At 53.8% G+C, this 11,106-nt stretch overlaps 4 protein-coding genes across 4 annotated transcripts; 3 read left to right on the plus strand and 1 right to left on the minus strand.

The window, feature by feature from the left end:
- Positions 1-398: 398 nt before the first annotated feature.
- On the plus strand, positions 399-1,939 carry IWZ02DRAFT_432434 (hydroxymethylglutaryl-CoA synthase-like protein; the record flags this gene model as incomplete). The annotated part of the gene is made up of 4 exons (XM_066766218.1): positions 399-555; positions 594-1,405; positions 1,459-1,746; positions 1,799-1,939. 4 exons carry the CDS (start codon positions 399-401, stop codon positions 1,937-1,939), a joined length of 1,398 nt encoding a protein of 465 aa, XP_066624087.1.
- Positions 1,940-3,117: 1,178 nt separating this feature from the next.
- IWZ02DRAFT_474862 (SNF2 family N-terminal domain-containing protein) lies at positions 3,118-6,687 on the minus strand (the record flags this gene model as incomplete). Its single annotated transcript, XM_066769003.1, has 2 exons — positions 3,118-3,466; positions 3,497-6,687. 2 exons carry the CDS (start codon positions 6,685-6,687, stop codon positions 3,118-3,120), a joined length of 3,540 nt encoding a protein of 1,179 aa, XP_066624088.1.
- Positions 6,688-8,036: 1,349 nt separating this feature from the next.
- On the plus strand, positions 8,037-9,149 carry IWZ02DRAFT_375752 (BNR/Asp-box repeat protein; the record flags this gene model as incomplete). The annotated part of the gene is made up of 2 exons (XM_066764842.1): positions 8,037-8,419; positions 8,468-9,149. 2 exons carry the CDS (start codon positions 8,037-8,039, stop codon positions 9,147-9,149), a joined length of 1,065 nt encoding a protein of 354 aa, XP_066624089.1.
- A 784-nt stretch (positions 9,150-9,933) lies between these two features.
- IWZ02DRAFT_449447 (glutathione S-transferase) lies at positions 9,934-11,070 on the plus strand. Its single transcript, XM_066767401.1, has one exon. It carries the CDS (start codon positions 10,027-10,029, stop codon positions 10,957-10,959), a length of 933 nt encoding a protein of 310 aa, XP_066624090.1. The 5' UTR covers positions 9,934-10,026; the 3' UTR covers positions 10,960-11,070.
- Positions 11,071-11,106: the final 36 nt, after the last annotated feature.

Genomic DNA, 11,106 nt, shown 5'->3' on the forward strand with positions numbered 1-11,106 from the left:
GCACCGCCTGGCTGCCACGTCTACGCGACGCGACAGCACAGCGGGACAGAGGTGATGATGCAGCGCTGAGGCTGTGGCGTGTATGTATTGTACTGTATGTAGGGTTGCAAAAAGTGTTGATGGACGGTGAGCGGATTGTCGTGGCGGTGTGGCGGTGGCCGGTGCATTATCAGTTTATCGCCAACAATTGTGCCTGGGTCTAGCCGGTTGGGGCTAGGCGAGGCCTCTCCCTGGCTGTCCCTTGTCAACGGGCACGGCGACCTGACCATGGCGCAGGCGCAGGACGGAAGAAATAACGTAGCGGCGTCTACCTACCTACCTATCATCTTACATTTTCTCTCGACACCATCCTCACTCGCCCAAGCTTCTCCTCCTCGCTCCCCAATCACCCTCAAGCCATGGCTCCTCAGAACATCGGTATCAAGGCCCTCGAGCTCTACTTCCCCAGCCAGTGCGTTGACCAGGCTGAGCTGGAGAAGTTCGATGGCGTCGCCCAGGGGAAGTACACCATTGGTCTCGGCCAGACCAGAATGAGCTTCTGCGACGACAGAGAAGGTTTGTTTGCTCCTACGCTACCCTGCACCCAACTTTAGCTGACCGCGCCTGTCCAGACATCTACTCGCTTGCTCTGACCACCGTCTCGTCGCTCCTCAAAAAATACAACGTCGACCCCAAGGCCATTGGTCGCCTCGAGGTTGGCACCGAGACGCTGCTCGACAAGTCCAAGTCGGTCAAGTCTGTCCTCATGCAGCTCTTCCAGGACTCTGGCAACACAAACATTGAGGGTGTCGACACGGTCAATGCTTGCTACGGTGGCACCAACGCCGTCTTCAACGCCGTCAACTGGGTCGAGTCGTCGGCTTGGGATGGCCGTGACGCCATCGTCGTCGCTGGCGACATTGCCCTCTATAAGAAGGGCAACGCCCGCCCCACGGGTGGCGCTGGTTGTGTTGCCATGCTGATTGGCCCCAATGCGCCTCTTGCATTCGAGCCTGGTCTGCGCGGCACCTACATGCAGCACGCCTACGACTTTTACAAGCCCGACTTCACCAGCGAGTACCCTGTTGTCGATGGCCACTTCTCCATTCGCTGCTACACCGAGGCCGTTGATGGCTGCTACAAGGCCTACAACGAGCGCGAGGAGAAGCTCGCCACCCAGGCTAACGGCCACACCAACGGCGAAGCCAAGGCCCCTCTGGAGACTCCTCTCGACCGCTTCGACTACATGTCTTTCCACGCTCCCACCTGCAAGCTCGTGAGCAAGTCGTACGCCCGCCTGTTGTACAACGACTACCTCAAGAACCCCGAGAACCCCATCTTTGCTGAGGTTCCTCGTGAGCTGCTCAACCTGGACTATGCCGCTTCCATTTCCGACAAGACCGTCGAGAAGACGTTCATGGCTCTGGTAAGTAATCATACCGGATGCGCTCACGGTTGCGCATGCTAACTTTCGCCTAGACCAAGAAGCGCTTCGCCTCTCGCGTCCAGCCCAGCGTTCAGGTTCCTACTATGTGTGGCAACATGTACTGCGGTAGCGTCTGGGGTGGTCTGATCTCCCTCTTGTCCAACGTCCCCGCGGAGGAGCTTGAAGGCAAGCGTGTTGGCATCTTCTCGTACGGCAGTGGTCTCGCTGCCTCGATGCTGTCCCTCAAGGTCAAGGGCAGCGTCAAGGAGATTGCCGAGAAGGTCGACCTGCAGCAGCGCCTTGACTCGCGTCGCGTTGTTCCTCCCGAGGTTTACGATGAGGTATTTGAACACTCCATTTGTTCTGGTTCGCATGGGCTAATTGATACCACAGATGTGCGTTCTCCGTGAGCACGCCCACTTGAAGAAGAGCTTCACTCCTCAGGGCGCCGTCGACACACTCTTCCCCGGCACCTACTACCTGACCGAAATCGACGACATGTTCCGCAGGAAGTACGCCGTCAAGGAGGCCTAAGTGCCCACGGACCACCAGGCAAAATCCACGCTGTGACGTGGATTAGTTGCTCCAGCGAGTCGCCACTCCGTCCGGACCGATCCGCGCCCTTGTGCGGTGTCCGCCCCGTCTACGACTTGGGGCTGTACATAGTGGCAGACACTCCGAGTCCTCACATTGCACGTGGAACCACATGACATGACGGCACTTTTCTTCTTCAAATTCCTATTTTGTCAGCACTGCAGAAGGGGGCTCAAAACTATAAGATCTCTCTTAGCACGCGCTTCACTCACGACCGTTAAACCAATGCAACAACCTCTCTGATAGATGGCTAGGAGGAAAGGGGCAGGTCGGTTCTTCCCACCAATAATTTCACGTTTTCCTCAATGCGACACCACACCTGTGTTAAATAGATCTTTTCATTTCGTCCCTCTTATCGGACGCGCGCGCGCATTCTGCTCGCGCTGCAAACTCGAGGGCGTGGCCAACGTCAGTCAAGCATGGTCCAATGACCTGTGTAGATTTCGAGCATACGCAGAGGTGGACAAATGCAGAATGAAAATTTCCAAGCAGTCGCGGAGACCGTCTTATGCATCCGTGTTTTGGACAAAGCCTGGTGCTCTGATTCGCAACAATAGGCGTCATCATCAACCAAGAGGAAGCGTGCATTTGACAAAATTGATTGTAACGCGAAGAGAGGGATAACAACAGCACCTTTGTGCCATCCGCGTCCTCTGGGGTATCTATCATTATCATCGATCGTAAAGTAAAGCCTAGCCAGCCAGCCGGCCGGCCTATCAAGGGAAAAAAAAAAAAAAAAAAAAAGAGGGAATGGCAACAGTAAAGAGAAAAGGTGCACCGCCACCGCCACAGCCAGCTTCGCTATTGCACGCAAGAACGCAAGAATCAAGAAGCAAGACCGTTTCGGTCGTGCCAAACGCCGTGCTCCTTGCTTGCTGTCAAGGCCAAAAGTGCCTGCTCACACTGTTCCGTCTCCTTGTACGCCGTGCTAATGCCTGTCCGCTTGCGAAAGGAAAAGAGGCTGCTGTTCACCCGTTGACAACACCGACGTTTAAGACGGGCAAATGAGGACGTGACAGCTCCAGAAATGAGGGGAAAAAAAAAAAAAAAAACCCGACCAACAACTCACCGCAGACCCAAAACAAAAAGACTCGGGGACCTGCGTGCTCTCGTGCCACTCAAACGCGCCTCCTGCGACCCCTACCCGCGCTCGCCTCCTCCCTAGCCCTCCTCTTGCGCTCCTTGGCGTCGGCCCTCTGCTGCCTGCGCTCCCACTCCTCGCGGTCCATCCACTTGCCGCGGCCTTCTTGCCCGCGGTGGTCGCGCTCAAACACGGCGACCGCCTCGAGCGCCGCGCGGAACTCGCGCGTGTCGGCCTGCGCCCTGAAGTGCTGCGTCAGGTCCTTGGACAGTGCGAGCCCGTTGGGCTTGGCAGCTATGTACGCCTTGATCGCTGCTGCCAGCTCGTCGCCGTGGAGGAGATTGGCGATGTTTGCCGCTGCAACTGCTGCCGGCGTCGCGGCGTTGCTGGATAGGGGCGTGACGTGGCGCGTTGACGAGGCCCTGGCAACGGGCGTTCCGGCGCGAGACGAGGCGGGCGATGACAGAGCAGCACTGCCGTTGAGATTGCGCTGCGGACCGGTCGCTTGACGGAATGGCGGAGGCGATGGTAGACGGCCTGCCGTGCCATACTCTCCAGTCCAGGTCACGGTGCCAATGGGCACCCTGGGCGCGGCGTCGCGGGCACGCTGGAGTTCGCGAGCCGCCTCTTCGGCAATTTTCTTTGCTTCTCGCGCGATGATGTTGGGTTCGGCGCCTAGCTTGGGCTGGCCGCCAACAATGGAGTCGTGGTTGAGCGAGCTTTGAACGCCGCTGCGAGCGAAAATGGTGTTGAGGAGGCGCTCATCCTTGGTCGCGCCCTCGGGCTGTCCGCTACCGTTGCTACCTTTTGTTGCGCTGTTGGATGGACCGGCTTCGCCTTCAGAGCCTTCACGGAAATTTTCACCGCGGGCGATGCCGTAGATATTGCCCATTTCTTGCAGCTCTTCCGCGTCGGGCTCGCAATCGGCAACAGCAGCTGGAGATACGCGCGTTTCGGCGCCCTTGAACAATGACGAAGTCTCGGTCTCACCACCGCTGGTGTCTCCAAGAGAGAAGAGGTCGTAAAGGTCCCTCATCTCGAAGGTCTGGCGCTGCTTTGGGTCCTTGAGGATCTTGTTGCTCAAGAATTGCTTGAAGATCTGACGATGATATATCTTCTCTTCAATTGTGCCAGCAGTCATCAGGCGATAAATTTCCACTTCGCGCTGCTGTCCAAGGCGCCATGCACGCTCTCGAGCCTGAAGATCCGTCGATGGGTTCCAGTCAGGATCGTAGATGATGACACGGTCCGCACCCGTGAGATTGACACCCAAACCGCCGACTTTGGTGGTAAGCAGAAAGACATGCATATCAGGGTCATTGTTGAACCGATCAACCATGTCCTGGCGGTCCCTAATGGCTGTTGATCCGTCCATCCGCAAAAAATTGATGTTTCCTATCTTGCGCACAAACTTTTCGAGGATATCAAGCATGATGCGGTGCTGCGCAAAGAGCAACGTCTTGTGGCCACGCTTGCTCCACATTTGCAGGAGTTCCTTGACAACCTGCATCTTTCCGGACTTGGATCCACTTCCGTATTTGGGGTCCGACACCTTCTCAATGATCTTGTGATCGATCAGGTCGGGATGGTTGGTGATTTTTCGTAGAATGTCAATGCCGTACAGCGCTTGTCGCTTGCCATTGAAAATTGACTTCATGTCATTGGAATCCAGGAACTCCTCGTACTTTTCCCGTTGAATCTTTGTCAGGCGGCAGAATAAAACACGCTCCGTCTTCTTCGGCAAGTCGGCAGCTACGTCGACCTTGAAGCGTTGGAGAAGGTAGCCGCTGATCATTTCCTTAAGAACCTCAGCACAGCGCCTCGCTGTCTCGACCTGGAAATTGGACGCGTTGGCATAGCCTCCAGTCTTGATGGGAGTCTCGAAGTGATTGCGGAAATCCACAAGTGTACCCAATCGCATAGGATATACAAAATCGAAGAGTGACCAAAGTTCAGTCAAATTGTTCTGCATCGGAGTGCCGGACAGAATCATCCGGTTTGCTGTGCGCAATTCTTTGCAAAAAATTGTGATGCGGGCATTGGGGTTGCGAATCTTATGGCCCTCGTCCAAGACTGCATAGCCCCAGTAGACCGGCAAGAGGAATTGCGCGTACTGCTGGAGGCCAGAATATGTAGTGACAAGCACATGTCCATCGTTCTCAACCTTGTCGACGAGGGACTTAATGGCCCTTTCAGCTTTCGACATCTTGGTGCCGTTAGGGCGCGCATCCAGACTTCGCTCCAACTGCGCTTCACGCTTCATGTCGATCATGCCACTGCCAGACGCGTGCAAGATTGAAACGCGGAGAGCTGGCCACCATTGGTGAAATTCATTGACCCACTGCTTCATGACTGTCGCCGGACAAATGACAATGACGGGTTTGGTGAGCTTTTTCGAGTAGTGGAGTGCAGCGAGAAATGAAATGAGCTGTATGGTTTTACCCAAGCCCATTTCATCACCGATGATGCCTCCCACGTTCTGGTTGTAAAGTTCGTAAAGCCATTGGACGCCGGTTTTTTGATAGTCGAACAACGATTGGTAAATGTCACCAGGGACCTTGAGGTTTTCACCAAATACTTCATCAGGAATCGTCGGATGTGGAAGGTTCCATTCCTCGTCGTTATCCGGATCTTTGGGAAGGCCTTGACGCTCTTGTTCGTGGCGTCGAGCTTCGCTTCGCAGTTTTACCCACTTGCGCAGACGGGCCTGGTAGACGTCTTCGTCGCCATCGTCGAGACCGGCCATATCCATCTCATCTTCTGGATCCAAATCCTCGGAGTCAATCTTGGGTTTTTTTCGACTTGCAATAGTCTTGGGTTGGCGGGTGCGCTTATTGCGCCCAGGAGTTGTCATATCAAACTCGTCGTCTTCGACACCGTCATCCTCGTCCTCGTCCTCGCCCAGGGCAGCAAGCTGCTTATCATCGAGTTCGGGTTCATAAGCGTCGTCAGAACCAGCTTCGCTAGAACTGGAAGCTTCGAACATGCTGGCTCGATCGCGGCGGGGCTTTTGTTTGGTAGCCCTCGTGTGTACATCTTTGGCGATGGTAGTCTTGGACCGGTCGTCTTTGGCCTCGGACTTGAATCCTGGTTTCGTCAAAGTTCGGTGGGAGACCGGCGCCTGGTTTGCTGCTTTGTGGTGGCCTTCCAAAGCGTGCTCTGTCTCCGCATCTATCATGACTTCGTCCAGACCAGAAACCTCGCCGCTGGCCAGCGACATACGGGAAAATGGTGTAATCTTGCCAGTGCGGATGAGAAAATCTCGGCGTGATTCTCCAGGCTGTTTTCTATTCCCACCGACCTCTAGTGCATTGGCATCGCCCACCTGGTGTCTTTCAGCAATGCGAGCCTCGATCTGCACAATGTCCTGATTGAGGCCGTTGACGCGATCTTCCATGTCCTTCAATTCCTCTCGCAACTTGTTCTTGATTGTTGATCCTCCGGGTCCTTGCAGCTTCTCCTCCAACTTCGCCATGTGTGTGATACAGTGCTGCTTCTCTGCCAACGCTTTGTTCATACGTTTGTTGTCGCGCTGATCGGCTTGGTCAATCAGCATCTTGTCAGCCTGGCGGCCAATATCACGCTCCAGATCGTCTTGGTTGCGCATGTTGGAAAGGAACTGCAGTCCTGTTTTATCGCCGTCTTCGTCATCGCTGTCATGGCCTGCCTGCTCGGGCTCGGAAGAGTTCTGGGCACGACCTTTGCCCTTATCCAACGGCTGAGTAGACTGCTGTCCAGCAGAGTCGACCTCAGCAGAAGACCTTGGAGGCGAAGTCGGGGTGGTGGCAGCCATGTCGCCTTCGCCGCTCAACGGCTCAAACACAAGGACGTTTAGAGTTGGGTGGTAGAAGCGTTTGAAAGAAGTTGACACCAGTATTTCAAACAGGACGCGAGGCGAGGCGTGAGAGGGTGGTGAGAGCGTTGGAGGCTTTGGTCGAGGCACGTGGCAAACTGGATCCACCCCGGAGATGGTTTGAGACGCGGTCGGGAATGGCGGAAGGTGAGAGAGATTCGAAGGAGAAGGATGGCGAGGGGAGGAGGTGCAAACGAGTGACGAGCACAAGGAGCAGACAACTGCAGCCTGTAGCGATGTGAACGGTAGCTTGCGAAGTGAAGCTAGGTGAAGTGTAAGATGACATGTGAGTCGACCCAATATTTCGCGCGCCACATGTGCCACCCACCTAGTGATGACCTCATTCGATCTGGGCTACAGTGGACTGCCGGATTTTAGCCGATGCGTGTCTAGGCTGTCCCGTCCCGTCGGCACATGGGGAAGAGTTTCTTTTCTCTCTGCCACTTCTTGAGCATCAGCCGGTTTGCCGATCTGCACTTGAACTATTTTTGGTGTCCCGGAAAAACTGGATCTACCGCCCCCAGGACACTTCAGGGTTTAAATTGAAGATCAAAACAACGGACATCTTCATCCCAGTCTTGTGCCTGGCATGAGAGTGGAATTTGCAGCAGAGAACAACCGGAAAGGCGTATGCAGCATGCTCGTCATTTTGTTGGAGGACGGCATTTCGAGAGAGAAAGAGGAAGAGCATTAGGGGAGACAAAGTTCAATGACAGAATTGCGGACTTGCCCAAACCATCAAGCCCTGAAGTGGATTACAATGGACAGACATGGTGCCATTGCCATTGGCTCGGCGGTCTATGGCTGTGAAATGTTATGAGCACGCCTGGAAATGTCCCGGGGCGGTCCGCTCAGGTGCTCTGTACGCTAACTGGACTCCCAAATATGCCCTAGTCTTGTCTAGTGGCAGCCAAAATTGGCAAACCAATCATCGGACAAAACGAGCCTCGGAGCTCCGTCTCGACACCTGCCAGTCACCTTGGCATCGGTGTCTTCCATCAAACAGATAAAAATATATAGAGGCCGCACATCCGTAGCAGTGATATCCGCAAAGGCATTCCTTCATTGCTACCAAAATGCCTTTACAGACATGCGCCTTTTCGATGATTCTGTGGACCACGCTTTTTTACTGCGTTGGTTGTGTTACCATCTTTCAATCCCCGCCAAGCTACAGAGACCCGGGTACATGCTACGCGAGAACCCTCCTTCTCGATGATAATACCCTTTTGGCAACTTGGGAGAACTATGGCCCAGAGCCTGTGTCGTTCCCCATCTATCGGTCGACAGACAAGAACAACAGATGGCGGGAACTTTCTCGGGTTGAAGACACTACAATGAATTGGGGAATGCGCTATCAGCCTACGATTTACAAACTTCCAAGGCAAATCGGGAGTTTTCCTGCGGGCACGATCTTGGTTGGCGGAAATGCAATCCCTCCTGACGGCGCACTAACGAACATTGAAGTGTTTGCAAGCACCGACCAAGCGTAAGTCATCTTGGAAGAGAACTAGGGCCATCATCTGAAACTACCCAGGAAAACTTGGACCAACATCTCAACCGTGGCTAAAGGGCGCCGAGCGATCCCAAAGAATGGAGAAGCGCCTGTCTGGGAGCCGTTCTTTCTTGAATACGAGGGCCAACTCGTCTGCTATTACTCAGATCAACGCGACCCCGCGCATGGACAAAAGCTAGTCCATGCAGTCTCCCATGACCTGCTCAGCTGGAGCCCACCCGTCGATGACGTTGCCTACAGCACCTACGACTGGCGTCCTGGAATGACCACAGTTGCCAAGTTACCGAGCGGCAACTACATCTTGACTTACGAATTCTTCGGCGCTCGAGAGGTGCCTTTTGCTGTATACTATCGCGTTTCCAGAGATCCACTCAACTTCAACGCGACTGAAGGCAGAGTTCTCAAGGCGTCCGATGGTACTATTCCTACATCATCGCCTTATGTTGTATGGACTTCAGCCGGAGGGCCGAGCGGAACCATTGTCGTCAGCGCCGGTGACTTCTCCGACCTCTTCATCAATACGAGTCCGGACGCTTCTGGGCCATGGACCAAAATACCGTGTCCCGAGCCTGCATCGTACTCACGCAGTCTCACTGTTCTGTCGAATCCGTCAAAGATATTGGTCGCCGGTGCAGGTCCATTGAAGGGTAAAGCAGGAAGCAATAGAGTTACCGCAAGCATAGTTACCATTGGAGGGCAATGAAATGGTTTCATGTCTTGCGTCGTGTTTCCCTAGACTCGGAATTCCTCAGAGACCGTGGACGATGTAGCCAAAGAAAACATGGAGGGGTTGATGCTCAAAACGTAGATGATCAACCGAAGCAAGAAGTTATCTGTGTGTGACAGGCCTCGGAGCACAATCATCCGGTATGTTAGAAATCACAAGTCCTGAGTCTTGATGTGGAGGGAAACGAATCTAGTTTTGCGAGTAGAAGGCGAAATCATCTCTGACCGTCGTCCCGAGCCTTTGTCATAAGAAGATGTAGAGACAAGAAAGTGCTGAGTGCTCCCGTGGGTGGTCGATGGGCGCCCAACAAGGTTTAGCGCCGAAATGGAATCAGACCACGGAACTGTAGGGCGTGTTCTTTTAGGGCGAGGTTCACCCTGGATGTGCTTCTAGGAGGCGACTTTAGGCCAGTCCTCAGACTGAAAGAATAGTTTTACACGCACATAACTCACATGACTTTTTAGACCTTCCTCATAATAGACAATCGAGATACCCTTCATGGCGTATACTATATACTATTTTAGGCCTAATCCTTACACCTCTCTTCCACGGCACCTCACACCTCGTAAACTACCTAAAGTGGGGTAAGACCTCCACTTTCATATTGCCCAGGCAAAACCTGACCTCTCGGGCAGTAAAATTACTTAGCGCTTATGCAGGTTGTGGGGTTCCTCGGACTGAAAGAACACGCCTGTAGCGTGCGAGGGTTATCTCTTACAAATCCGACGCTCCCGCTTCCAGCAAGAGCGAGCTCCGGGCCTAGCATACGTGCTTAGAAATAGTGTGGCACCAAAGTGACGCCCTTGTGTCATTTGCATGAGGGGTAGCTGACGTGCTCATGTACAGCTAGTGGATGCAGCAAATATATGTACCAGCTCGCCCTTGTCAGAAGATGCCCATCTTTATGCCCACCCCTCTTAGGCAGAGCATCAGATTTCAAACTCGTTTTCACGCCTGCCGTCCTCAAAAATTTGCAAACTGTCCTTCCGTCGGCTTGTTCGCGGTAAATTGTCGACAGATCCAAAAATACCCGACAGCTTCGAAGCAGTTCAACATGGCCCATCTCTACACCAATGAGACGCCCGCAGAGGTGAAGAACGCCAAAGGTCTTCACCTGGTCACTCAGAGCACGCCCAATGGCAAAAAGGTGCAAATTATGCTCGAAGAACTCGCCCTCATCTACGGCACGACATGGACCACAACGCTCATCAACATCATGACCAACGAGCAAAAGAAAGACTGGTTCCTGCGCCTGGACCCGAATGGAAGAATCCCCATCTTGATCGACAATACCAAGAATCCCCCCTTTCCCGTCATGGAAACGTCGGCCGAGCTGCTCTACCTTCTCAAGTTCGCTGACAAGGACGACGTCTTTGGCTTCAAGGACGAACTCGAACGCAGCCAAGCTCTGCAGTGGCTCTTCTTCTGGCACGGGAGCGGTGCGCCGTATCAAGGGCAGCTGAACCATTTTGGCAAATTTGCCAAGGAGAAGATTCCGTACGCGATTGAGAGGTTCCGCAACGAGACTCTACGTGTCTACGGAGTGCTGGAAATTCAGCTTTCGGGCAAGTACAGCGGGGAGCCACGGGACTATCTCGCTGGCAAGGGCAAGGGCAAGTACAGTGTCGCTGACATTGGAACCTGGCCTTGGGTCTCAGGATGGGAGTTTAGCGGCCTTGAGAAGAAGGACATGGAGCAGTTCCCGCATTTGCTCAAGTGGATTGATAGGATTGCGCAGAGACCGGCCGTCAAGACTGCAACGGGCGAGAAGTACCAGCAAAAGTGACTGACAAGGGGCCGCCTATGATTGAGGATCAGTGGCGAGAAGATCATCTTAAGGAGAACATGAAAAGTTATGCAAGTACAATTGACTTACAAATGACAATCATGCCAACTGCTACCTCTCCTTGTAAAATTTCGGCTGCTGCTCATC

Source organism: Phyllosticta citriasiana (genome assembly GCF_038021145.1).
Source record: "Phyllosticta citriasiana strain CBS 120426 chromosome Unknown IWZ02scaffold_5, whole genome shotgun sequence".
Classification (NCBI taxonomy): domain Eukaryota; kingdom Fungi; phylum Ascomycota; class Dothideomycetes; order Botryosphaeriales; family Phyllostictaceae; genus Phyllosticta; species Phyllosticta citriasiana.